Source organism: Macadamia integrifolia, chromosome 9 (assembly GCF_013358625.1).
Source record: "Macadamia integrifolia cultivar HAES 741 chromosome 9, SCU_Mint_v3, whole genome shotgun sequence".
Classification (NCBI taxonomy): Eukaryota; Viridiplantae; Streptophyta; class Magnoliopsida; order Proteales; family Proteaceae; genus Macadamia; species Macadamia integrifolia.
This window is the reverse complement of record NC_056565.1, coordinates 33,365,121-33,391,347: the sequence shown is the minus strand read 5'-3', so window position 1 is coordinate 33,391,347 and position 26,227 is coordinate 33,365,121. Positions and strand designations below refer to the sequence as shown.

The following is a 26,227-nucleotide window of genomic DNA, read 5'->3' as shown; positions in this document are numbered from 1 at the left end:
ATTGGAGATTTAGATTTGATGAAGACCAACTTTACTTAATATTGTAGAATTAAAATGTACCGAAATCAGATTGATGAAGATTATATGATTGAATTTACAAACCACTTAGTTAATTTTTTTTAATATAAAAATTATAAATAAAAGAATCATATTTAACCTCTGAGAAGGAACTTGTAACACTAACATAAAAGCAAGGTTCCTCTATGCCACTAGGGGGCCATTGGGACTTTGGAGTGCGTGCACAGCAGGGGGGAGGGGAAGTTAGGGTGGTTATTTCATTGACCCATGGGAGAGTGCGTATGGGGACATAACTGGGTAGTATTTTTTAACCTAATAAAAATAAGGGAAAAATTCCCCTATGACAACTTTTTTTCGTGCACAGCATCTAGGGAGAGGGTAGGGAAGTTATTTCACTCACCCATGTGAGAGTGCGTATGGGACACAACTAGGCAGGATTTTTTTCCCAAATAAAAATAAGGGAAAAGTTTCCTCACGACACTTTTTTTTTTTTTTTTTAACCAAGGTGTTCGGACCAGCTTATGCGTACCTCGACTAATCCTCAGAGAGACTAGCATAGTAACCCACTGCCACAAGCTCCACTTAAATTATAGATGCACAGATGGGGAACTTACCCACGATACTAATGTACTATCACCCTATCACAATGTTTTTTTTTTTTAATTGTTTTCTCTCACTTATCCTGGTTATGTGGGTCCTATGTGAATGATACTATTCTATGCATCATGTTTCATGTGGCATGGGAGATCGACTCCACCCTCCATTGGTGTCGTGGAGAAGCCTCTCCCTAAAAAGAGTTCTTATTTTAATTTAAAAAAAAAAAATTTAATTAAAAATTTGATGTATGTTAATTTTTAACGTAGTAGATAATGCTAAAATAGAGCCTTTTGAACTGAATTTAATCATTTGCTAACCTAAGCAATTGGCTGCGACCCATTTTGATAAGCTTATTAAAATTATCCACCGCACCAAACCATGTTGGTAGAAAATTTTGGCCATCTAAGTGTTAGATGAGTTGTACGTCAGATGGATTGGCCACATGCAAATTTAAAATCTTATCACCAATGGGGTTGGTAGCCTAGTGGTGAAAATGCCCTCAACCCATCACTGTTCGAGTCGATTGATTGTGAGTTCGAGTCTTAGCATGCCCACTATCTCTCATTGGTCCTGCGAAAGCACTGCTTGCCGTACGGGGGCTTGTAAGGAGAAGCACTCCGCTCAATTTTTTTTATTTGAAACAGTTTTATACTTTTCAATATTAAGATTTTTTGCTATATATTTGCAACGAGATTTACTTTCTCCATAAACAATTATGAGAAGTGTGAGGATGAACATTGTAACCCTATTCTCCATTGATAGTAAAGTAGAATCTCATCTTACCGAAGATCTTGATGAAGAAAAAAACTCTTTTCAATGCCTCAAATACAAAATTTCATTCCACACTTTACTTCTCTACACACAACACCATACACAGTTCTTCTGGATGAACAACCATATCCTGCTATAGCTATGATATAGCAATAGATTTGATGTGTAATGCTACAGTGGGATTATTTGCTGCATTACTATCCTAATTACAGGTTTGCAAAATCTGGGTCATTACTCATTACTCAATCCAACTTACTAAACCAACTGAGGCGAAGAAGATTATATCATTTGATTACAAGGTAGGTGGGATCCAAATATAACCATGAGTTTGCACATAGCCAGCCTTTGCCAGAAGCTCATCTGCTTCTTCAGGACCTCGGCTGCCTGGTTTGTATGGAATTGGCTTCAGCTCCCCATCATCGATTCTGTGCAGCATTGGAGTGAATATCTCCCATGCCACCTGATAATCACAACATCAAAAATTGTCACACTTGCAAGCAAACCCATGTTTCGGATTTGATATATCAATCTAGGAATAAATGTGTTCACCTTCAACTCATCCCGCCGAACAAAATGCTGCTGATCGCCCCGAATTCTGCAAAATGAACTCAGTCTAATTAGATTTCCATTCCTTGTAACTATGATTCCAACCTTGAATCTTCCTTCTCATGTGCAATCACTGATCACTAATCTAAATTTGGATTGCACATCTAACTGGGAGCCATTGTGTACTAAAAACAGAGACATCAGGCAAGTATTTAGTGTGAATCAGTGTATAGGAATATTCAGAGAAGAAAAAGTGGGCATGGGAAGTGTAAGCATACGTATCGAGAATCAGACGCTCATAAGCCTCAGGAATTGTAACCCCTTGATAACGTTGTCCATACGACAAGTCTAGTTCACTCTGTATGGTTGACATTTGCAGTCCAGGTTTCTTGACCTGTGAGAAAAGATAAGAGATGTGATGCGAAGGGCACATAGAAGGTCACAAGCGATAATTCCATGACATTATATAACAAGATATATTATGGGTGAAGGAAATCCTAGAGAATGAGAAGCATGTTGTTTTCTATTCAGAGGAAGGGAACAAAAAACCTCAGTTGTCATTATGGAGTAATTAAAGGACCAGGCCTATTTGGAACCAAAATCTTCAGTTCATTTGGACTTCCCAAATCTCTGGAATGTGTAAAAGCAACCCCTTACATGGCTTACCATTAAATGACCATAATTGAGAACTTCGAGCATGCCAGTACGGAGAACAAATATGCAATGTTTCTGAAGTAAACCTTTCATACTTAATTTGGAAAGCTTTAGACAAAACCATAACAATATCTGCTGCAGTCAAATGAGAAAAATCAAATACTCACTATCAGTTTCATGTACATGGCCTCTGATGGTTGCAGGCGTATCACGAACTCATTTCTCCCATGATTCTTACCTAAGAAAAATAAAACTCCAAAATATAAGACCTTTTTTCATGCTACAGAAAACAAAATTCATCTAATTACCTTGGACTACCAGGAATTACTTCTACTGAAATCAAATGAGCCCAGATGGTTCATCACATGAATTACACAAAATGGCATGCAGCCCCTAGCAACTCAGACCTGAGTCTGTTCCAGGGTGAGGCAGAACTGATGCCTATTCACCCAAGAGGAGATTGGCCCAGATTTACATGATTCAAAAATAGTTCGGTCCATATTGGTCCAATTCATTTTGAGTCAAGAATTCTGCATTTCGAGGTCAACCACAATATAACATGGGTTGTCAGCCAACGCCACCCAAGAAGATTGATTTTTTTTCATTTTTTTTTTTTGGGGGGGGGGGTTGCGGGAGTTGGGGAGGGTGTCTTGTGGGTAGGTCAATTCAGAAAAAGTTTCTCCAGTTCTCATGCCTTAGAATGTTCTGAAAATATGATTAATCCAGTAATATCAGCTAATATTCATACTGTTGGAGATCAATTTGATTTAGACTCATCAAGACTCAAGAAAATGTTCAAAGGACTAAAATGAATTATCTATGGACTTCATGTAAGCATATAAAAGCACATTGACCATACATTTAAAGATATCACCAGGAACACCCTTAAACTGAACACGGATTTCTGCCTTTCTTGAGTTCAATGCTTTTCCTGCCTTGAGTATAAAAGGAACACCTGAGATGAGAACAAAAGTTTTTGGAATTAATATGCAACTGAGAAAAGAAAACGTTAAATGTTTTAGAATCTAGTGCATAAGAAATGTAAATGAATATATAGACATTCTACATATCAGAGATGAAACATTGATATTTATAATAATAAAAAATAAAATAAAATCACAAACATGCAGAAGAAAAAAAATCTTACCCTCCCATCTCTCATTGTGTATATGCAAAACGGCAGTTGCAAAGGTTGGGGTATTGGAGTTGTCAGAAACTGTTGGATCAGCCTTGTACCCTTCATACTGTCCCAGTACCACCTCTTCCATATTTATAGGTAAGACTGATTGAAGAACCTGAAATTTCAGAACATGATCGTCATGGGGCATATCACAAAAATGTTGGGAAATATTTTCTTTTCATATAGTCTGTGAAGGAATAAGATGGAAACTGTAGTAAATATTTGTAAGGCCGTATAATTTACTTAACGCTATCAGAACTAAAGTGACTATGGGAGAGTGAATTAGGATAATGACCTTCACTTTCTCATCCCTGATGTGCTCGGGTTTAAGAGAAACAGGTTTCTCCATGGCAACTAAGCAAAGAACCTGCAGTTGGCGTAAACATAAAGCTTAACAGTGGCTGCTGCCTTATTGAAAAGAAAAATAAGATTCTGAAAAAGGGGTGTGAACTACCTGCAACAGATGATTTTGAATAATATCACGGATAATTCTGCAATAAAATCACAGCATGCAAACTGTTATTTCTGGAATAATCAAAAAGAATACAAGCATTTATGTATATATGATCTTAAATATTAGAGGACGTTTCAATTCACATCTACATGCAATTGTCACAATCCAATGACAACATAAAAGTTATATTCTTATTAGAGAACTAAACCAGTTAGAAGTACACCAAACAAGAGGCATATAATGTTTTGTATAGCATACAAAAACAAGATGCTATAAATATCCAGAGCACATACCCATATTCGTCAAAATATCCACCACGTCCTTCTGTTCCAAAATCCTCCCTGAAGACAATCTGAAGAAGTAAAGATAAATAGTTAAACTTCTGGCAGATTTGTAACTGTACAATGCAGAGAATCCTTAGGTTTAGGCAGAAAAAGACTCATTCCCTATATAAGTTCAATAATACACAAAATTGTGAATGCAATTTTTCACATATACTGTGAAGAATGCCAAATATTTGGATAACACCACAAAGTCCTAAGTGTATTCAATGAAATGAAAATATTCTCATTCAGACAAACAAACAGCAAACATGTAGACAACTAGAACCGTGGCAATCAAAAAAGTAATCAATTTTGCATGAGAATTGCACAAATTGTATGATACAGTGAGGACACTATACACTTTACACCTATTAGTCAGGTAGTAGACAGTTTATAACATCCCTCCTAAATTTACTCAATGACACGCAAGAATCATAAGCAAACAATAACATTTAGCATGACTCATCCAAGAATATGGTATGGCATAAGTTCTATCCCAATCTTACTTAAAAATATTTAAATGTCATTCTAGAGGATGACAGGCACATGGTAATGGCAAAAAAAAAAAAAGGTTTACATGATTCTTAATCTCACCTGAATGTTGTCAATGTTGTCACGGTTCCACAGAGGCAAAAAAAAGCGATTAGCAAACCGAAGCACCAGCTGCAAATTAAAGGGGAAAAAGTGAGACTTGATAAGCATATAGTCGAAGAGAAAAATATTGGGGGAGAAAAGGGGTAAGAGAAAAACTAAACACTGTGTGGCCCATATTACCAAGTTTTGCACCAATTCTTTTCCCAAGTAGTGGTCAATGCGGTAAAGTTGTTGTTCATCAAATAACTCCCCAAGATGTGCACTAAGTTCCTCTGCAGAGCCCAAATCCTTTCCAAAAGGCTTCTCAACAATTACTCGAGTCCATCCACCAAGATCAGCTGAAAAGAATTGCATATATGGAATAATAAGTAGCTAATTGAGTTTGCAGAGATTCCAAGAACAGTTAAAGGAAATTTGGTGTCCATAAAGATCTATTCCATAATTTTCTGTTACTGCACTCATCCAGAAGTAATTCCCCCCCCCCCGGGCTGGCTCAATCTGACATACATACAACTGAACTATGCAGGGTCATATAGTGCCATCAGAGTAATCTAATCTTCCACAGACATGTGGTACATTTGTCTTTGTGCAGCACAAGGGACAACCTAGATGAAACTTAACTGAAAGGGACGACATCAAGCATCAACGTCAATATGATAGAAACAATTACAAAGTTAATTCTGATCCTATTAGAAGTTTGAAAATGTCTCCAATGCATTAGCTGTCCCTAGTGCAAACAACTGTGTTCTCATGAAACACAACTCCGAGATTGATGTGTGAACAATGGTGTTATTGAAAAGATGAACGAGTAGAATATACAATCAAATGTGCTGAAGATTGAGTTTGATGATCTGAATCCACAGGAGCCGCTTACATTTATTCATGCAACAATGCCTGATCATTTTGCAAACAATTGGATATACTGATGGAGGAAGTGCCAGATAAAAAAGTCTACGGGATGATCCTTCTTGACTGTTTTTTGAGATTTCATGCTCACAAATTTCCTTATCCAATTGACGAAAGCCATCCTCAGACTCATAAGAACCACTGACATATTTGATCTGAAAAAAGTAAAAGCAGCAGCAACGAAAAGTTACAACGGTAGAAAGTGATTGATAAAACCAACAAAAATAACAAAGGGAGATAGGACAAAATTACCGATTGCAAAAAATTTGATACGGCTTCAGAGAGATCAGAAGAGGCTGCCTTCTCAGGGACAAGATGCCTGCAGTTAATGTTCACATGTGAATTAATCTTCATCGGCGTTATGTGAAATGAAGATACACAAGAAGTGAATAGATATGTGTCTGAACTTGCGGACTAACAGACAAGACTAAAATCAACAAGTAATAATAAATAAAAGCTTCATCATCACAATATTCTTGAAGTCTGTAAGTGTAGGCTCATTCTTTTCATAAACAAAAATCTGAATTGTAGATTAAATTCACGGTGGACTAAACACCAAGAATCAAGTTTCTATCAAATTAATTAACATTTTCAACTACAGGTCCAGCAAAAATAACTCAAATCTGTCTTACCACAGTTGAACATTCTACAAAATTTTGATCCATGACAATGAAAACAAAGACAAAGCCACAGTTAGGAAATCTCACCCACGTATGCGGTCTCTTAACTCAGCATCTGAGATCTTTGTTCTTGCATACCCAAAAATATGAACTTCATTTGGTTGAAGGAACCCCTGTGTATGGTCCAACAAAAATGATAAAGATCAATTTTGGTTACTTCAAATAACAATGAGAGTCTACAATAGGAAAGAGGATGAATTCCTAAGCTTAGCTTGATACTTAATCAAGGTAGTCTCCAAGCTAAGGGGGAAAAAAAAATCAAATTTGATTTAGTTAGTTGGATTCCATTTTCAGAAACACACAAGTGTTAATTCAATTTCTATATTCCCAAAAGAGGGAAAACAGAGTATTTCTAACAAACCTGCCGGTAAAGATTGAAAAGTGCCGGGAATGTCTTCTTTTTGGCAAGGTCACCTGAGGCACCAAGTACAACGATAGAGAGACAGCCAGTTTCCGGAACAAAGTCAAGGGCTGCTCCGTCTGAGAATGAACCACTTCTGAAACTAAGTCTCCCTTCTGTGGAAGCACCGCTCGATCCCATTTTTTACTGAACAGATTGAATGGGCAGAGCCGCAGAGCTATCTCACAAATTTCTGTAGATTCTTCAGGTCAAAGAACTCTGAAGAAGGAAATTAAATTAAAATTTTAGTACAGCATGCAAAGATAGAGTAGCAAATATGACCTGCAAGGCTGGCTGGTAACTATAAGAGAAATTCTTGATTCAAAAACACTTCATTAGTAGCTTAATTCCTCTTTTCATCCACTAAAACCGAAAAGTAAAAGGAATTGGATCTGTTCGACTGAAGTCATTAATTAGTGTATTTAAAAAAAAAAAATCGTTTTCTAACGAAAATGAGGCAATTTGTGAATGATAACTAGTTAGTAGCTTCCATGCTCAATTTGAATCTACAAAGACAAAAGAAGATCTCTATGAGCTTAGGAACATCAGATCTCACTTGAAACTTTCAATGATTCAAACTTCTGGGATGTGGAAGAACAAAGTATAGATACTACAAGCCACTAAAACAAACGAATAGCTTATAATTAACTTGAATTATGCAGAAATGGAGAAAACCACTTACCAAATGACGCAAGTGCTTGAACGAAAAGAAGAACTAAAACAAGTACAAGACGAAGAAGTTGGCGAAAGTGAGAAGGAAACGATCAAAGACGGAGTAGAATCCAAACAGAGATAGAAGAACCAGAAATTCTCGAAAGATATTGAAGAACTAATGAGAATGAGATCGAAAAAAAATAAAATAAAATAAAAAAATCACCTCTTCACTACCTTGTTGATGTCGAAGAAGAAAGCGAAATTGGAATCTGGTTTTCAAGTGGTTGTGTTCTTCACTCTCTCTGACTTTTCTCTTCTTTGAACAAAAATTATTACAGCAAGCAGACACCAGGCCAGCGTGGTGGACTCAACAGACCCGTCCCGACCGACAAGCGAGAGTTGAGTCAGATGTGTCACTTATACATGTACAGGTAGGTCTAGTCATAACCAACGTGGTAATATTCTACCCCAAAAAATCCACGTGGAATATCTTCTCCTGAACCAAAGAAAAAAATTTGTCCTTTTTTTAGGAAAATTACATGATTACCCATTTTTGGGTTTCCCTTTACAAAATTACCCACAAAAAGTTTTGGTTAACAAAAATACCCAAAATTGGGTTTAGGTTTACAAAACTACCCACCTAAAGTTTCAGTTAACAAAAATACCCAAAATCAGGTTTGGGTTTACAAAACTACCCAAAATAGTGAGTCTTCATCTTCCACATATAATCATGTATTTTTTTATTACTCAAACTTTGTGTGGGTAGTTTTGTATACACAAACTCAATTTTGGGTATTTTTGTTAACTTAAACTTTAAATGGGTAATTTTGTAGAGAAAAACTTAATTTTGAGTATTTTTGTTAACTGAAACTTTTGACGGGTAATTTTGTAAAGAAAAACCCATAAGTGGGTAATCAAGTAAGTTTTCCTTTTTTTTTTTCTCACTTTTCTTGCCTTCCAAGCATAATATAAGGAAACTAGCGTCATGGCTCATCTCAGCCGTTGGAATTGTAGTTCAGAATAACTGAATAACATGGTTTTCTGGTCCTTTCTAGGAGGATGAAAAAAGAGTACAATGGTTGCATATGGAGTCATCACTTAGATCACTATTAGTGCATGAAAACTGAGTCTACCCCAAAGAGGTAAGGGATGACACAACCTAAAGATATAATAATTTACAAAGGCAATCTAGAAGGAATGTCAACGTTAACACCAATAAAGGAATATCCTCTCACTATTGTTTAATAAGGGAGCAGCATAAAGGAATTTGTCCAAGAGTAGTGATGCAATCTTTTTCCCCTATTAATTTGAGACAAAACATTTTTGTCCAAAAAATTGGAATTTTTAAGAAATTGGTTAAGTTTTCTATCCGGAAGCATGATATATTGCTAACACTCTCTAGACTCTGGGTCTCTCTCCTCTTGTAATAAACGGGCAAATATGTTATTTCATAAGAGGAATAAATAAACAGAGTCTGATAGATATAAGAAGGCACTAACTGACTAACATAAGCCATGATCGTGAGAACATTATCATATTAAGAAAATAATTTTGGGAGTTTGGGGTAGGGTGTATTAGCACCATTCAGTTTTCTCTCTCTTCCTCATATAAAATATCCTTGTTGCCTTCCAACGGCTTCGAACATATGAACAATACTACTTTATTACACCTCATTGGTATATTTCTCCATACCATATGCGTGGAGACCTCTTCCTATAATTTTTTATATGCTCCTTTGGTTGCAATGAGAATTTAATTGATTTTCAAACTAAAAAAATAAAAAAAACTTCAGTAATTATCACGCTAATGTGATTATATTGTTAATTTTACATCATTCAAATCATTCCATATTTAGTTATTAAATTTCATTTTATTTGCATCTAAAAGTCAAAACCTTTTAATTTTCTATAAAAATTGCATATAAATGTATCATTATGACTTCTCTTCCATTTTGAAACCTAGCCAAGAATGTCTGGCTATTCTAGAGGTAGCTAACACGAAATGGACCCCCCTCTCCAATTAGCAATTCGTTGATTGGTAATATCATTGATACAACAAATTGTACATTCTTTCTTTGGCAGGTATTGATTAGAGAACTGGACCGGCTAGCCAGGCTGTCCGGAGGCCACCTGCTGTTGTGGACAAAGAAGTGCGTGCTTCTATAGCATTAGATAGTGGTTTTTGTTCTGGGTGGATCTCTCTCATCTAACTGAGCGATAGGGCTCTGTAAAGTTGATTATTACGAATGTTACGATTCATTCGATTGAGAGGTTCAATGCGTTTCGAAACTCTTCCCCCTAATTGTAATAAATTTAAGTAGTTTATACAATCACATAGAATAATGTTGACAAAATTTTATTTTTTAAGTTTAAAATTTTTATTTCTCTTCACTTTAAATTTTCCTTGCAACTAAGCATAATCATAGAAAAAAAAAGAACGCTAACTGATTCTGTTCCCTATTATCCACACAAAAAAAATTTTTTTGATTAATTTTGTCCTATTATGTATTTTTCTTCGTTTCTTGCCTTCCAAGCATAGCATAACGAACCGTCATGGCTCATCTTGGAATTTTAGTTCATGATAACCTGATTTTCTTGGTCCTGTCTAGGAGGAGGAAAAAAGAGTACAATGGTTGCGGGCGTACTTTAGATCCACGCTCAAAGCAATTCATTTCTATGGCTTGTGAAGTCATCAATTAGATCACCATCACTTCATGGAAATGACGTTACCTTAGAAGGTAGTAAGACCTAACTAGACCTAACCTAAATGGCTAATAATTTATTAATGGATTAGAAAATAATATCTTTCATGTGGGTCTCACATGGATCCCTTTGGGTATTTTTTTTTTTTTTAGTTAACCAAATTGTCTCGATCAGTTTACGCGCACCTCGATTAATCTTCGGGGAGACTAGCACAATAATCTACCGTCATGATCACTATTTAAATCACAAATGCACATATGGAAAATCGAATCGAATCTGAGACCGTGCACCGAATCCACACAATCCCCAGTTCGCCCTAACCATCTGTGCAAACCCACGGGTGGATACAGAATAAATAAGAAAAACACACACACACACATACACACACTCACACAATGTGTACGACAAGGTTCGATCCCACGACCTCCTCCCCTGGGTATATCTTTGAGTATTGTTTATTATGTGAGAATAACATAATATGAAATTAGTCTAAAAATGTCATTTCACAAGGAGAGGAGATAGATAGACATATGGAGGCACTCGAATAGGACCAAGGTCCTTTTTTTGGCTACTCTATCCTACTAAGCATCGCTGGCCAATGGGCAATCTACTGGGGTGCTAGTAGGGCCAACGGCCAACGGTCACCTACTCCTACACACACACGCCCACACACATAAAGCGTACGAGTCACAATAGGATTCGATACTGTGACCTCCTCCTCTAGGCACCGGCTCTTCAAGCCGAAGCTGCCACTACTAGACTATTCTTGTGTTCGTAGGACCAAGGTCTCGACAACAGTATCCCTTTTTGGGAAAGTAATTTTTGGGAGATTGTGGTACCATGCATTAGCACCGTTGTATCTTTCAACGTTAAGATATTATTTGATCACACCTCATTGGTGCATTTATCTATATTTTTTTTTTTTTCCTTTTTTCTAAGAAAACTATTTCCCATATATGTATTGATTTTGCTATGTGATCATATGGTCATAGCACTGGTGAGGTGACCAATTAGGAAATAAGGTGATCTTTTCATCACCCCTTGTGTTTAGACGGAAAGGCACGCAATCAAGTATCGACACTTTTCCTAATAAAAATATTATGTTTGGCAAGCATGGATACACATGTTGCTAACAATGGGCTCATCGTTGTGTTGGTTGTATCTTTGAAAAGGACGGTATGGTGACAAAATGGATCTTATATTAGAATTAATAAATATCTTTGACAAAATAAATATTATAATATTAATAAATTTCCTCATTTGGATAAAAAAATTAGGATAAAGATTCTCTTGGTTGACCACGGAGGATACAAAAGCATCCTCTCTCGAATGTACCCTCATTGCACTTCATGGTTGTGATGGAATATTCTGCTATAGATTCATCTTCAATCACCATAAAAGAGAATCGAAGGTCATAAATCCCTTTAGTATTTTATGAAGTCAAACATTGATTTAGTGACTGAGTTTATTTTCACCCATGGTGCAAAGAGAACCTCTTCTCCATGGGATCTTACCCTCTAATTAAACTGAAAAAGGTATTTTTTACATCAAATTACTTTAGATGAAGAGATTCTCTCTTCACCTCCTTACCAATAGAATCACACACAATAACAAAAGAGAATATTTAATTGATAAGAAAAAAAATTATTTTTAGATATTATAAAAAATATATATTTTACAAGACCCATAATGAGGCCAGACAAGGTACCCACGAAGATTCAACAAAACGGCCATTAAACTTAACTTATTACTTGCTAACCTACTATTACTATATTTCAAGAAAGTCGAGAATTAGCGGATTGAAATTTATGCTAGAGTCCAAGCTGCTTGCCACTGAGCCAGAAACTCATCCCCTTGCAAACTTCCATATGGTTTGTTGAAAAAATGTTTTCAAAGTTTGATGGTTGGGTGGTATGTCTTCACATATATGACTCAGACTGACTTAGAAATTTGGGCTTCACCCGATGGTTATCAAGGGCCCACACAGGGCGACATTTCCAACATCCCAATGAGTTTACTTGGTAGTTAATCAAAGTGTAAGGTGTGTGATTAATGTTGGTTAAGCACGTTTATTCAACTAACAATAAATAACTATTGAGGGCGCCCATTGATCCATCTTCTCGTGGGTCAAACTGTACTTTTGTCAAACCAAAGACAAAATCTTATCTTATTTCTTTTTGTTGAATGGATAGTATGGAAAGTGTCAACTACGACTTGTTCTATTCTATCAACTTAAGCATATGTAACCTCTAATAACAAAAATTTAATATTATAATATTTTGGTGCTGTGATATATTACTGATACTTGCATGACTTGAACCTTTTGTTATCTATTAATTAATGTGCTTTGTTTATTTCCTTTGCCTTTGGAAGGAAGTGGAGATGCGGCTCCATTGGGTAGAAATCGTCTGAAATTCTTATCTCGTACAATTCCATACAATTCCACCCTAAACGGCTGACACGTGTAAATATTCTATATCTACGGTCAGATTAATCCACCCTAATACAATGTTAATCAACCATAATACAATCATAATACAATCTGAACCGTAGATATAGAATATTTACATGTGTCAGCCATTTAGGGTGGAATTGCATGGAATTGTACAAGATGAGAATTTCAGACGATTTCTACCCGGCTCCATCCATTGGGTGTTCTAGACTACTAGTCATAGAGTGAGTGAAGCAATTATTTTATTTATAAGGATAAAGTTTTCCTCCATCATGAAAAAAAAAGAGAACTCATGATTTGACAATCACTAATACTCCCCTTATAGATTGAGTATCCTACCACCTACCTAAAGTCGTAACTTTGTCATGTCCTTGTCCCTATCCTTGTCCTTGTCTATATCTCCGTTCTTAGCAATCCTCTTTCGAGCCCTACTCAACGATGGGAGTTAATTTACCCAAAAAAACAAAAAAAATGGTGGGAGTTAAAGCAAACCACGCTTGGATATTTTTCATGATGAAAAAATACGATTTTTGTGGCGATGAAACATGATTTTAGGAATCGGTAACAAATGAGTCATATCAATTGATTCATATAGGTATCGACTGTATGACAATACCTATACTTGATTGATAAGGATCGGTCAATATGATATGGATTTTTTTTTTAATGAAAACATTATATTTTCATTTAGAATCAACATAGATTAGTATCAACAACAACAAATACCATCATCGATACCTTTTGTGAATTAAATCCATGAGGTGAAGGGAAGCTACCCCATATTATAATCTTTTTTTAACTTTTGCTAGGGAACAAAAATAATGTACACAACTTTTGTAAGGTCATGGTGAAGGAATTCCCCAATAAATTTAGGAGACAAGAATAATAATAACCTTAGATTTTTGAGTATTTTGTTTTCTCTATGAGTGAAGGAAACTTTTTCTAAAGTAAATAATATTTTTTCAATTATAATTTAGGGAAAAGAAGAACTCTTTTCAACCATGAAACAACAACAAAACGTAGGGCTTGTTTGGTAGTTTTCACTTAATAAGAATGATAAATAAGTGGATAAGATAGACTCTCTCTCTCTCTCTCTCTCTCTCTCTAAGTGGGTTGGTACGTCGAAAAACTTGTAAGCATCACGTACACATCAACGATGGGATAGGTAACCACCACTTCTTTGGGAAAATTACTTATCAATCTATCCCAAAACTAGGTTGAACAATGACTCATCCGCTATTGCGTCCAAGTAAACATGCTGAAGGGAAAACTTAAGTTTTTATGTTTATACTCGTTGTCTATGATGAGGATGAGAATTTGACTCATTTTTTATTCTTGGATCTAAGATCAATGTTTGGCATTCTCGCGTCTTTTCCATTTTTCTAAATAAATCTATTTTTACTATTAAAAAAAAAATGATATGATTTCCATGTGCATTAAATTCCACAACAAAATGAGTTTTGAATGTTTCACCAAATAAAGAATTGAAGCTTGAATGTGAGCTTATGCTCGGCAAATTGTGTGAAAATGGGACTATTTGAATAGCAAAGATCTCTAAAAATTTAAGGGTACTGGAGAATGCCACAATTATAAGATCACACCCTCTATTTCACAAAATTAGACTCAGACCCCCTACCGTCAGTCACTGTTAAGGAATGTTATGAAATGACATTCTGACCCTTATGAGTAAACCACTGATAAGTTACCCATTTTCATTATCCAAAAAATACCCCTCTTTACCTTTTTACCATTTCACTCTCCTTATGTCATTTTCTTCTTCTCTCCTTCTTTCCATACCTGTGACTAAGGGTTTAGACGAGTTCCAGCCGATTGAGGCACATCTATGGAATGAAATTCATGGTCAGTCATTAATACCTTAGAAAAAAAAAATGGAGATTCGCAGCTTCACCCCAAATGAAGAGGTACGGGGAAATGTAGAGAAGCTCACAGCGGTGATGAGAAGCGGAGTGGCCGATCGATGTTGGCAGCAATTTCTTTGTGACCTGGTTGTGCAATTGTAGTTTTTTAGACACCTAGTTCAACTGAGGTTTTACTTAATGTATTGGGTTCTGGGGCGGTTGGTTCTGGTGGTCTGAAGGAGATGATTTTAGAAGGTCTTAGAGGAGCTAGCTATGAGTTATATAAGAGAATTTGCAGATTAGGTTTATGGGAATCAAATTTAGCTGAGTCATTGGACATATCCTTGGAAGAACCTATCCCTGATGTATTGGCAGCCAATTCCACAAAAGATTTGTCAGAGATATACTGGAGCAATGATTCTATGATTAAACAAAAGATTTTAAGAGAAGTGCTCCATTCATGGTGGACAACCCAATGAGATAAATCACTAAATTTGACTTTCAGCTTATTAAAGGAAATTTGTTATTTATCTAAGCAAAAGTTGTTAAGGACCACTGAATAAGCTTATCAAGTCCCGCCACCAATTTTAATCACTTGATAGGATAATGTGACAATTCTGATTGTTGGATTGATAGGTCCATAATTAAATTAGTCATATGTCAAGTAAGATAACCTAATTCAATCAAATACTCTTGTGTATTGATATGCATCTTTCTATTTTTTTAGTTGTCCTATTATGCCTTTTCTTCACTATTAGAGCTACAAGCTACTAGCCTCCAACCCCCAACCCCCAACCGCTTCTTCTAATTCGTCCAAACAATGCAGCTTTTAATGTCGACTCATACTTGCATATCTTCAGAGGATGGTCCACTGTTGAGACATGACATGTAAGTTGGGAACTAGAGGTTTACTTGCTCACACAATTTGGGCTCCATCCGATCTGCCACATAACAAAAACTTGGATCGTCCCATTTATCTATTGAACCAAATATCAAATTATATGATGGACATGGCAAAAAAAAAAAAAAAAGGTGGCATAGAAGAATTCCCATTAGGGGATGTATACGAACCTTTTTCCTTAGTGGACTCTTTGGTCTCAAAGATTTGAAATGGGGTTGAAAACTAGGGATTTTTGGGTATGGGTTGAAAACTGAAAAATAGAAAAGGGGCGATGATCCTCTGCCACGGGTGAGGCCGTGCGGCGAGCATCAGACGGCCAGCCGTGATTTAAATAGAAAAGTATGGAAGGTGGGTTTGCTGGTACTCTTCATTTTATCTTTTTTTCAATAATTCTTAGTTAATTAACAAGTAGAGGAAAATTTAAAACTAACAAATAGGGCTAAAATTGACAAAATGGTTTAATGATATGAAATCTGATTCAGCATGGAGGAATAGAATTTTGTATTAAAGTTATGATTCCCCACCTAAACATCAAATAAGCTGATTTAAATCAATGAGAAATTAAAAAAAAAAAAGAGAGAAAAGAAAAGAAAAACCATCCCCTTTGTCTTCAACACCTTACAGTTTTGATTTTCCTGGTAGCTCTTTCTCGACCAAATGACCTTTGTAACCATTTATTTATGCTACAGAAGCAAAGCAAGTACATCCCGTATACACCTGCCACAGTTGAAAACTCGTATTATTAAGCGAACAAAAAACAAAAAATAGAATATTGCAGGATTAAATTGGAACACAAAAATTCAGGTTTAAGACTATTTAGCTGCATAACACAAACGAAAAGAGAAGAAAAAGAAAAATGTATAAACGGCTTTTAGATGGTCAACCTAGCCAAGACATGTGCTTGCCCCTATGGCCGAGGCCCTGAGACATGTGAAGGGGTGATATTGCCATTTCAACAATAGGACACTCCCTAGATAGGCCATCTATAAAATTCTATAGCCAAATCAGCCATTTGCCCCAGGAATTGGGATTCTCCTCCCATTGCATTCAGCCAGCACACAAATTTTCAAAGTTCAATTACCACCTAGAAATATTTTGGGCTGTAATTTTCCTCATAAGTAGAGGTGACTAGGGCTATGTATGGACCCTACTCCGAGTGCCAATGAGCTACCACTTGGTAGAAAATACCCAATCAAGCTTTGGCTATGTGGACCACCAAAAGAACTGGTGCCCAGACTCCAGATACAAGAATAAAAATTGCTTAAAACTAAAATAAAGACAAAGTAAAAAACAGAAAAAGAAGAATCTCACATATGCAATAGGCTGTGTCACATTTTGAGCCATTTTGGCTTAACAGGTTTCTTCTCAACAGCTTTACGTTCTTGAACAACAGGAGATGGTTCCACCACTGCAGTTTCCACTGCAGATTGGACAGATTCAACCTGTTCCAGAAGTACATCCAGACCCTTGAGGCACATGATCTCATCTCGAAGAAAGGGGGCTGAAGTTTCTGCAGCATTGTCCCCTAAACAATCCATATGTGAAGCGAAATTTTAGAATCCAATCATTTTCTAGATATAATGATCTTGTAAGTAGGAGTCATTACATCCAATACATAAGAGCTGTGGTACATAACAACCCAAACAAAGATAAGGAGATGATGGATATTTACTACGAATTACATCAGAGTTGATAAATCTTCAGTCATAAAATAACTCACAGATACATACAGACCATCTAATTGTACGAGGGGCTCACAAGTCACAATTGGATCAAATGAGAATATGTACAATTCAATTAAAATAAAAATATAATAATGGCATTAAAAGTTGCCTTTGGCTTTTTATTTGTCAACTCAAAAGACAAAAAACATAAGCTACCAGATACTCAATAGATTTTTCATAGATGTCTTTCCGAAAAGAATCAATAAAAATAAGAAGTGTAATGAACATAATGATAACAATTGGAAAAGCATTTACCTGAACAAGAAAGGGTATCCATATGGACCATCCAATCCATTTATAAAGACCTATCCCACATAGAAGCTAAATAAAATACAATCAACTATAAGTACATCCAAGTACATTTGTATCGGGATTAGATCATGATCCTATCCACTAAAATAACCAATCAGAATTAAAACTGCCTTTTTTTAGCCCTAAAATCTAACTCAACCTTTTGATTCTCCTCAAAAGTTGCATTATGTGTATTGGGTTGGGATTTTTGATGTTGTGTAGCCCATTGTTTAGAGCAATGGTAGAAGGTTCGGGCAGCCACTTTATGCAAAAATGCCAAAAAGTTAGGACTGGCTCCAAACTCACCCCTCCCAAACCCAAATAGGCAGGACCAGCACCAGGTAATATCCTTTTTTTTTTTTCCCTCATCAGGTTCGGTATGGCGTGCATAAAGCTTGATGGCTGTTAGAGGCAAACCATTTGCACAAGCACAAATATGATAGATGTATAAAAAATATTCATTGTTACAATATGAATATTTATGTTTTTTTTTTTTTTGGTAAAATATGAATATTAATGTAAGACAATGTTGATTTGACAGGCAAAGTTTACATTTAAAATGAACAATTCATCTAGGAGCAGTGAAAATGTATGAAAATAGATAATTCAAAGAGACAAAGGAAGGTGGAAACGACTTGGTTGAAGTGGTAGAAAAAGTAAGGGAGCCCATATTTAAAAGCAGATAATGATCAGACCCTGAAACAGTAAAATGGCAGAGCAAGTTGACAAGATTAAGCAGGAAAGCACCAACACAATACATCACATTACCACATTATATAGTTATTCATGAATAGATGACTATGACTCTTCAGAAGCAGATGCAAATAAGGAACGTGGTATATTATAATACTGGACAAAAGTTATTCTCCAGCAAGATCACGACAATGTGCATCTTTAAACACTGAACGTTATGCACATAACTAAATTCAGTATAATCATTCCAATACTTTGAAAGCAGTCCAATTAAAGAAGATTGAAGGTTGTTACTCAGAAAAAGACTGATTACCCAATTTTAAATGTTTAAGTACTCGGGTTCAGTCAACACAAATACCACAAGGGTGCACCCCTGGTAGATGCTTGAATCTGTGAATCATTTAAAGACTGACAAGTTTTTGCCAATTAATGCCACTTGAGAATTAGGCACCCAGGACTGAATTTGAATGCGTAAATGTTAAAATGATTATCAAAGCAATCAGAGAGCAGACACTGGCCTTTACTGTACATAGCTCACCTAAGCCTTGTCCCAACTAACCTTTCTGCAGATCATATGAGAAATATACAATTGCACCAGGAACAAAGCCAGCAGAGTAGAAATCCTGAGACATGTCCACCATTCGCTTTTTTGGAGGAGTTGTATCTACACAGAAGAATCAGTCAGGCCTTCAGCATATTTAACAAAAACATAATGGGTGTTCAGATATTTAAAGGACATGAATTAGATAATTCTTACATATATAAAATGGTAGGTCTGGTCTAGCAATCACTTTCATGAGAAGATCAATTAAACTTTGCAAAGTCTCTGATGGATGGAACTTCACCTCTAATGTGCAATTATCAGGGAAGCGTACCCGAATTATTGCCTACATCAAGAGACAGGAAAACAACATACTGTGTGACAAAACAAGAATAGGAAAATTAAGTATATAATTGAAGATGTCATACAAAAATTGTATATTAATTAGGAGATTCTGATTCACTGCAGGCATAGTTGACAAGGCGACGCCTTTTGCTGGAAGGGTGTCTTGTTAGTGTCGCCTAGACGTCAAGGCCCCATCTAAGCTCCTACATCTTGGGTCGCCTGGACACCGTGACAACTATGATTACAGGAGAAAGTAATTGTTATATTTTATCTAAGACTGACATTTTTTTTTCTTTTTTTTTTGGGGGATAATCTCATTGGTCACAGTTGTTTTTGAGTAACAAGAAGGTGGCATTGCACAATCTAAATGAGTTGGAAGGGAAGGAACATGTTAGTATGTTGTTGTCAGAAATTGAGCAAACGGGCGGAAATTCTCACATTCGAGAATAGGATCAAGAGAACATTCATGATGATCGAGAATTTATGACAACTGACAATGCAGACTAAAAGTGTTCTTTAAAATGTTATTATCATATGAAAGAGGAGGCTTCCCAGCACCTTGGTTATTCTTGACCTACGAGCAGCCTCCTCTGCTTCTCGGATTTTGCGGGTCTTCAGGAATCTTTCTGTCAATAAAACCAATTAAACAAGTTTAAAAATATAAATGCATTCAGAAACATGGACGAATAATACATTCAACAGGAGATTGCTGCACATTTTTTCCAACCAAATCAATTAGTTTAGTCTCAATATTTCTGCACAAAAGCTTCAAATTATATACCTATCCAAGAAAATGGTGGGGACTCTCAGACAGCAGACGGGCACCCTTACCTTCCCTGCGAAGAACATGACAAAACCGATCTCATTGTATGAGATAAAATGCAGGGCTGCTATAGAGAGAGCAACGGGAGGAGCTCTGGTGGAAAGTAACTACACAATGTAATTGATGTCCACACCCTTATTCTCTGCTGAGTTCTAAAGGGAAGGTCATAAGATGAGTTTGTACCAGGTCCTTATAAGGATTAGAGTGGAACTGTGGGAAGTTGGGCTATAACAAGCCACTTCATAAACTGGTTGCCCAGAAATGCTTTTATTTCAAGGAACTTGAATAGAATATGAAGGGGAAGTCTAACCGCACCCAGCCCCCAACTCCTCCAGCCTTCCAAGTTAACTTACAACTCCAATCCCCAAAAACATAACTGTATGACACTTGTTCTAAGGAAGTAAACCATATAAAAGTCAATACATACAGAAAAAACATAACAGAAATAGGATCCTCCTTCCCCCAAATGTTGAATGTCATTTTTTTATGGCAGATCAACCAACCATTTGTTTCATCTAATCTTACTTTACAATGGAGTTTGGGACCATCTCTTGCCTCTGATAGGAGCTCCTTTAGCCTTTCCTTGAGCATAACTTCTTTGAGGGAGTTCCTTGATTAAACTGAACAAGTTGGTATTCATGGAGCATTCAGTGGCCATCAATGCAACAATCAACCTGTTTTTATGGGTCCTACTGGAATGGACCTAATGTACACTGTACACAATTGTTCCGATAGCAACATATCATGTCCTATTAAGGAAGCCTTGCATTGGGTTTTCGGCAGTTGCAACCCACAAAAATACCTTTGTTATCTGTCCCTGAGATGCAACCAACTAAGGACAAGATTGAAGAGGAAGTACCGAATCAAATAAAGATGCTGTTCCTTCAAGGACTGTCGAAGAGCAAGTTCAGGGGAAGCCAAAAGAAATTAGCAATTAAATTAACGACTTGATGCTTCAATCTGAACCAGTTTTCGAATGTTAATTGAAGTGCATCATCAACAGAATATCAGAAGGATGTAGTTTAAGGTAAGAGTGTTTGGATATAACTGTTATGGAACCTGAGAGGTGGGACAAGAAAGAAGCAACAACTGAAAGTTTAAAAGCAGAAACAAAGTAGACAACACAAAGCCCAAGAATCAAAAGTCTCTAAGAAGCTGATGGATGAACATAAAGTTGTTCAAAAGAGAAGAAAAGAATGTTCCAGATGAAGATCCTACTATTTTTACCCAATAAATGCACTCAAAGTGAAATCGTGCCAATGCATGTGCCCAAAGGATGTCCCAAATTAAGCTTCATCTATTGTACTTGTTAAGAGTGGTCTCAGAGGTGGAGGGTGACCTGACGGAAACTGTTAGCTGGATTACTCCACTTGAACTTCGGCCAGCAACAGACCAGCACTATTTTATTCTGCCAGAGCTTGTGTGTCATCTACGAATATCCCATTACATAAGAAGCCTAGCTGCAAAGATCCTGTATTCTATTGCTGACAGATTAGCTAATGTAGGAATAAGTTTGAAAACTCAAACTAATCCAACTGCAGGAACTTTTAGTCAAAAGAACAGCCACTAAGCACCCCAAAAGTAAACAACAAACAACAGTCCAGAAATAGGAATCGAACAGCCCTTTGTAAATCAGAAATTTTGACTCAGAACTCAGATTTTCAGAAATCAGATATCATACCAACTGAAGACAATTCAATAGCAGAAAATAGAGTATTAAAACAGACCATACTCAGTAACAACACCACAGGGACAGAACAACCAAAACAGAACTCAGTTCTGTGCAGAAGCACAATCGACCAGAATCAGAGAACTAACCAGACCAGACCATCCCCTGGTCTGATGGGCATGAAATTAGGATCGAACCTCCCTTCCAACAGGGGGGACACTCGATCCAAAAGGGAGCTCAATCCGATGGCTAGATAGCCTAGTAAGAGTAGTCGATACTTGGAGAATTCTGGAAAAAAACTCAGATCTGAACTTAACAGTAGATTAGTTCTCCTACCTGAGTTGCAGAGCAATAACAGCAGCAATAAGTCTTGCCCACATTAAACAACAATAACACAATAAAGAAAACCAGAAAATAATAGCAACCCACTCGGACTTCTCGCCGCAGAGTGTCGATTGGATCAAACACCAATCCCTAGGCCTTGATCAAACACAAGGAATAGTCATCGAAGCCAGCGACAGAAACAAGAGTCTTTTTTTTTTAAGCATAAATCGTTCTAGGCTTTTAGGAGCCTCCTCTTCTTTATTTATAATGTTAATGGGGGAGGAAATTACAAAATAGAAGGTTCTCAAAAAGGAAACCAAATATTCTCCTAATAAAATAGTTACTAAAAACTAAAATTAGAAACTAACTGAAATTAGAAACTAGTTGAAAAAGGAAACTAACTACTAATGACTTGACTCAATTAATAACTTGACTCCTAAAGAAACAAATATAACTCAAATCAAGCCCAACTAAAAAGGAAACTAATGAAAATGGAAACTAACTAGTAAACCCGTATTCAATCTTAGACCCCCCCTTTTAGACCCATAAAAGTGGTCTATTACACTCAAAACACATGGGATCAAAGGCCCAACATATATGGAACCCAACCCTATGCTTATTCTTAATAAAACAAGCCTATTTTGGTAATTAATCTGCGTCAATTCTTCCCATCTTGAAAAAATTCGTCCTCGAATTTTGTAGTGATAAGGAGGAAACAACATGTGCGTAGCAGCTTTAACCATTCCCAAACAAAATTCTGGTTGCTTGTAGACTTTTGGAAGGTAGTCTTCAAGGTGTGGAGCTTTCTCTTCAAAGAACCATGATGGCATAATAAACTCTATATGCTCAACCTCTGAATCAATACCAACTGTGAATGTCGTGTGCATAGAGTCGTCAATGTTGGTAACCTTCTCATCAAGGATTGGAACAAACGCTTCCTTTTCATCATGAATCTCAAAGACTTGTGGAGTTCTTTCAATCACTACCTCATCTTCCACATCTTTAGTCTTCTTTTTTGTGCTCTCTTCAATGTAGAATCCTTCACCGGAGTCTTCTTCCATGGTTTCAGTCTTGTCTGCTATGCTCTCTTCAATGTAGAACTCTTCAGTTGAATCTTCTATCTCTTGACCTTCTGTCTTTGAAGCTTCAAGAACCATCTCTTCAATGTGAACCTTCAAGTTCTTTTGGTTTGAATAGAGGTATCTTTACCATAATTAGCAAATTCGGATTCGGGAATTATTCGGCCGAAGAATTATTCGGAATAATTCGATTGGTTAATTTAAGGGTTAGGTCAAAAAAGCGGTCAAAAAAGCGGACAAAATAAAAATCGGATTCGGATTCGGATTCGGATTCGGGAATTATTCGAGTACAAAAATAAAAGTCGGGCAAAAAATTTGGATGTTATTTTTATAATTTATTGTATCTATTTTATTTATTAAGTAATTAACTTGATATGTACACCTAAAAAGAGAAAATTATTGTAGTTCAAATATACAATACAGTAAAAAAAACTAGGAAAAATTTGTCATTGAGTGATGGAAGCAATGGTTATAGTAATTCAATTTCTAATGCATGTTTTAATGCTTCTACCAATTATCCTGTAGGAACATAAAAGTTCAAAATCACTTCATTCAATCCATGAGTCCATGACTCACCTAATTCCATCATTCATGCTTAAAAGGAAAAACTATTATAAATAAAGCAAAACATCCACAAAAGCATAACAATAGTTATTACATCACCATAACTTAAGTACTCAACTAAATCATTATATACTATCTGGGGGTTGAGTCTCGCTCTCAGTAAAACTAACACTTGCACCAAATAGCAAGTCTTCAGCAATGCTATCATCCACATCATCCAACAATCTCTCTAGCTCTTTATCAACGTCCTCAATGCTCTGATCAAAATCATTGACACTAATATTGTCAAGATTAATGGGTAACATGTTTTTCTGTTCAAGTTCACCCCTTTTTTCCATCATCAACGAATTCATTCTCACATAGACTAAATCATCTAACATCGTTGCTGACAATCTATTCCTCTTTTTGGTTTGTGCTGCATCCCAGGCACTCCAATTTCTCTCACAAGCCGAAGAACTACATGGTTGGCTCAATATTCGAATGGCATACTTCTGTAAGATAGGAATAGCATCACCTTGTATATGCCACCAAACCCCTGTCATTGGCAAAAATATATATATATAAATAAACAATTTTAAATGACAAGTAATTTTTACATAAGAAACAATAAACTAAAAATTTTAAAAAGAAAGTAATTATTACACTTACGAGGATGACTAGTTTCCATCATCATCTTGGCACTGGGAGTAAAAAGAGTGTTAGACTTCATGTGGTATACTGCCAGTTGTCCATAATATTCTCTCCTCTCATCTTGTGGAACCACTATCTCACCAATGAAATCTGTTGCATCTTTCATTTGAGGAATCTTTTTGAATCTTTCACTAAAAAAATAAGTGGGGTTGAAAACAGCAGCTGCATAGTGAATGATACCCAAAATATTTTCATCTCTTCTATTGTCAAAGATTTTCAAAATTTGGTCATACCGGTGGTCTGCCTCATAAAGCTTCTCCAATACCTCTCTTGCTCTTTCTATTGCTTCATACAAATACCCTGATGTAGCCCCATCACCATCAACCAAACGGAGAACTCGAATGATTGGTTCCATAAATCTCAAAATCTCTTTTGAATCATTCCAAAACGACTCCCTTTGAATAGTGTCCACTACTCGATCTGCTTCAAAAGATCTCGAATTTCTTAGACTCCTCCACTCAGCTGATGCAACTAGGAGTCTAAGCTTCTCTTCCACTTCAACAATTGACTGAAGCATTAAAAAGTTTGAAGCAAATCTAGTTTTGCAAGGATATTTTAGATCCTTGTTTGTGAAACTCCTCATCAACTGTAAGACAATTATTGACTTGTACAAGTAGTCAATAATTCTTTTCGCCTCATCAAAAATTTCTTGAACCCAAAAAACCTTTTCATAGATATCCTTCAACATTAGATTGATACCATGGGCTGCACATCGAGTCTTAAACAACCAACGATACTTTCCAGTAAGCATATCAAGTGCACTTGAATAATTGGATGCATTGTCTGAAATTAGCTGAACCACTAAATTTGGGCCAATACTTTGAATCTCTCTGTCAAGAATATCAAATATATAAGAAGCAGTCAATCTAGCATGAGAACACTCATCTGACTTCAAAAAGAGAGCACCACCCGGGGAATAAGCAATCACATTAAGAAAAGACCGCTTCTTCAAGTCAGTCCATGAATCAGACATGAATGTGCAACCAGTTTGCTTCCAAGAAAATTTTACTTCTTCAGCATATTTTTCAAGGTCCTTTCTTGCTTCAGGAATTATTCTTCCACGAAGGGTTCCATAACTTGGAATGGGAACACTAGGACCATAACGAGCTGTGCACTTCACAAAATTGATGAAAGCATCCGATTGAACAACATTAAAAGAAATGTTATTTTTAATAAAAAGGTCACGAAGAGATTTCTCCCAAGTTGATTTGTCCATCTTAGGGATCATTTCCTCCATTGTGGACTGCCTTTGACTAGTTAAAGGAGTCAAAGGAGAAGAACCAACCATACTCTCACCACTGGTACAACTCTTCCGCTTTTTACTACTTGATTCAGAATTAATAGCAAGAAGAGCTTCTGCTTGGACATCATCTGATACTTTCTCACAAGAAGCAACATCATGACCACTAACCTTAGCTAAATGATACTTGAGTCGAGTGACCCCTCCAAAAACTTGTTTTTCACAAAATTTGCATTTGAAATGTGAACTATCAAGTTGCTCAGCATGTTGCCAAAACTTTTCTTTTTGTCTTCCCATTTTTCCTATTTGTTAAAAGTTGAAACACACAAAAAAATAAAAAAATAAAAAATAAATCATTTCATATAAACAAACAAATATATCATATTAATAATTACATTACATAAGCAAATAGCCTCTGGATAATTAAAGAATCAAGTTTTCAAGTCCCACTAACATGCATAGCCTTTTACAATAGCATTGGTCATTTACACCTTATGATCATTTTCTGAATCAAACAAGAAGACCTTACCATAGTTTCATTAGCATGCATAAG

The 26,227-nt window shown here is 36.2% G+C and overlaps 3 protein-coding genes across 5 annotated transcripts; all 3 read right to left on the bottom strand.

Moving 5' to 3' along the window:
- Nucleotides 1-1,432: 1,432 nt before the first annotated feature.
- On the bottom strand, nucleotides 1,433-8,168 carry LOC122088261 (glucose-6-phosphate 1-dehydrogenase 6, cytoplasmic-like). 3 transcript variants are annotated; one of them, XM_042657460.1, is made up of 16 exons: nucleotides 8,012-8,168; nucleotides 7,085-7,342; nucleotides 6,751-6,836; nucleotides 6,296-6,362; nucleotides 6,012-6,198; nucleotides 5,318-5,475; nucleotides 5,138-5,206; nucleotides 4,514-4,572; nucleotides 4,221-4,257; nucleotides 4,062-4,133; nucleotides 3,734-3,881; nucleotides 3,446-3,541; nucleotides 2,754-2,824; nucleotides 2,211-2,326; nucleotides 1,936-1,981; nucleotides 1,433-1,846 (listed from the first exon to the last, which is right to left on the bottom strand). In XM_042657460.1, the coding sequence occupies exons 2-16, from the start codon at nucleotides 7,262-7,264 to the stop codon at nucleotides 1,679-1,681; spliced, it is 1,560 nt and encodes a 519-aa protein (XP_042513394.1). In that variant the 5' UTR covers nucleotides 7,265-7,342; nucleotides 8,012-8,168; the 3' UTR covers nucleotides 1,433-1,678. The 3 variants fall into 3 exon arrangements, with proteins under 3 accessions (XP_042513394.1, XP_042513396.1, XP_042513395.1); XM_042657462.1 differs by having other exon boundaries at nucleotides 8,001-8,153; XM_042657461.1 differs by lacking the exon at nucleotides 8,012-8,168 and adding an exon at nucleotides 7,806-7,986.
- Nucleotides 8,169-16,136: 7,968 nt separating this feature from the next.
- LOC122088444 (plant UBX domain-containing protein 1-like) lies at nucleotides 16,137-19,911 on the bottom strand (the record flags this gene model as incomplete). Its single annotated transcript, XM_042657712.1, is given in 5 exon segments — nucleotides 16,137-16,408; nucleotides 17,003-17,216; nucleotides 18,959-19,063; nucleotides 19,157-19,286; nucleotides 19,844-19,911. Coding segments are annotated over 4 exon segments (500 nt in total), but the record flags the coding sequence as incomplete, so codon positions are not given.
- A 3,793-nt stretch (nucleotides 19,912-23,704) lies between these two features.
- On the bottom strand, nucleotides 23,705-26,010 carry LOC122088632. Its single transcript, XM_042657943.1, has 2 exons — nucleotides 24,393-26,010; nucleotides 23,705-24,279 (listed from the first exon to the last, which is right to left on the bottom strand). The coding sequence occupies exons 1-2, from the start codon at nucleotides 25,969-25,971 to the stop codon at nucleotides 23,870-23,872; spliced, it is 1,989 nt and encodes a 662-aa protein (XP_042513877.1). The 5' UTR covers nucleotides 25,972-26,010; the 3' UTR covers nucleotides 23,705-23,869.
- Between the last annotated feature and the right edge of the window lie 217 nt (nucleotides 26,011-26,227).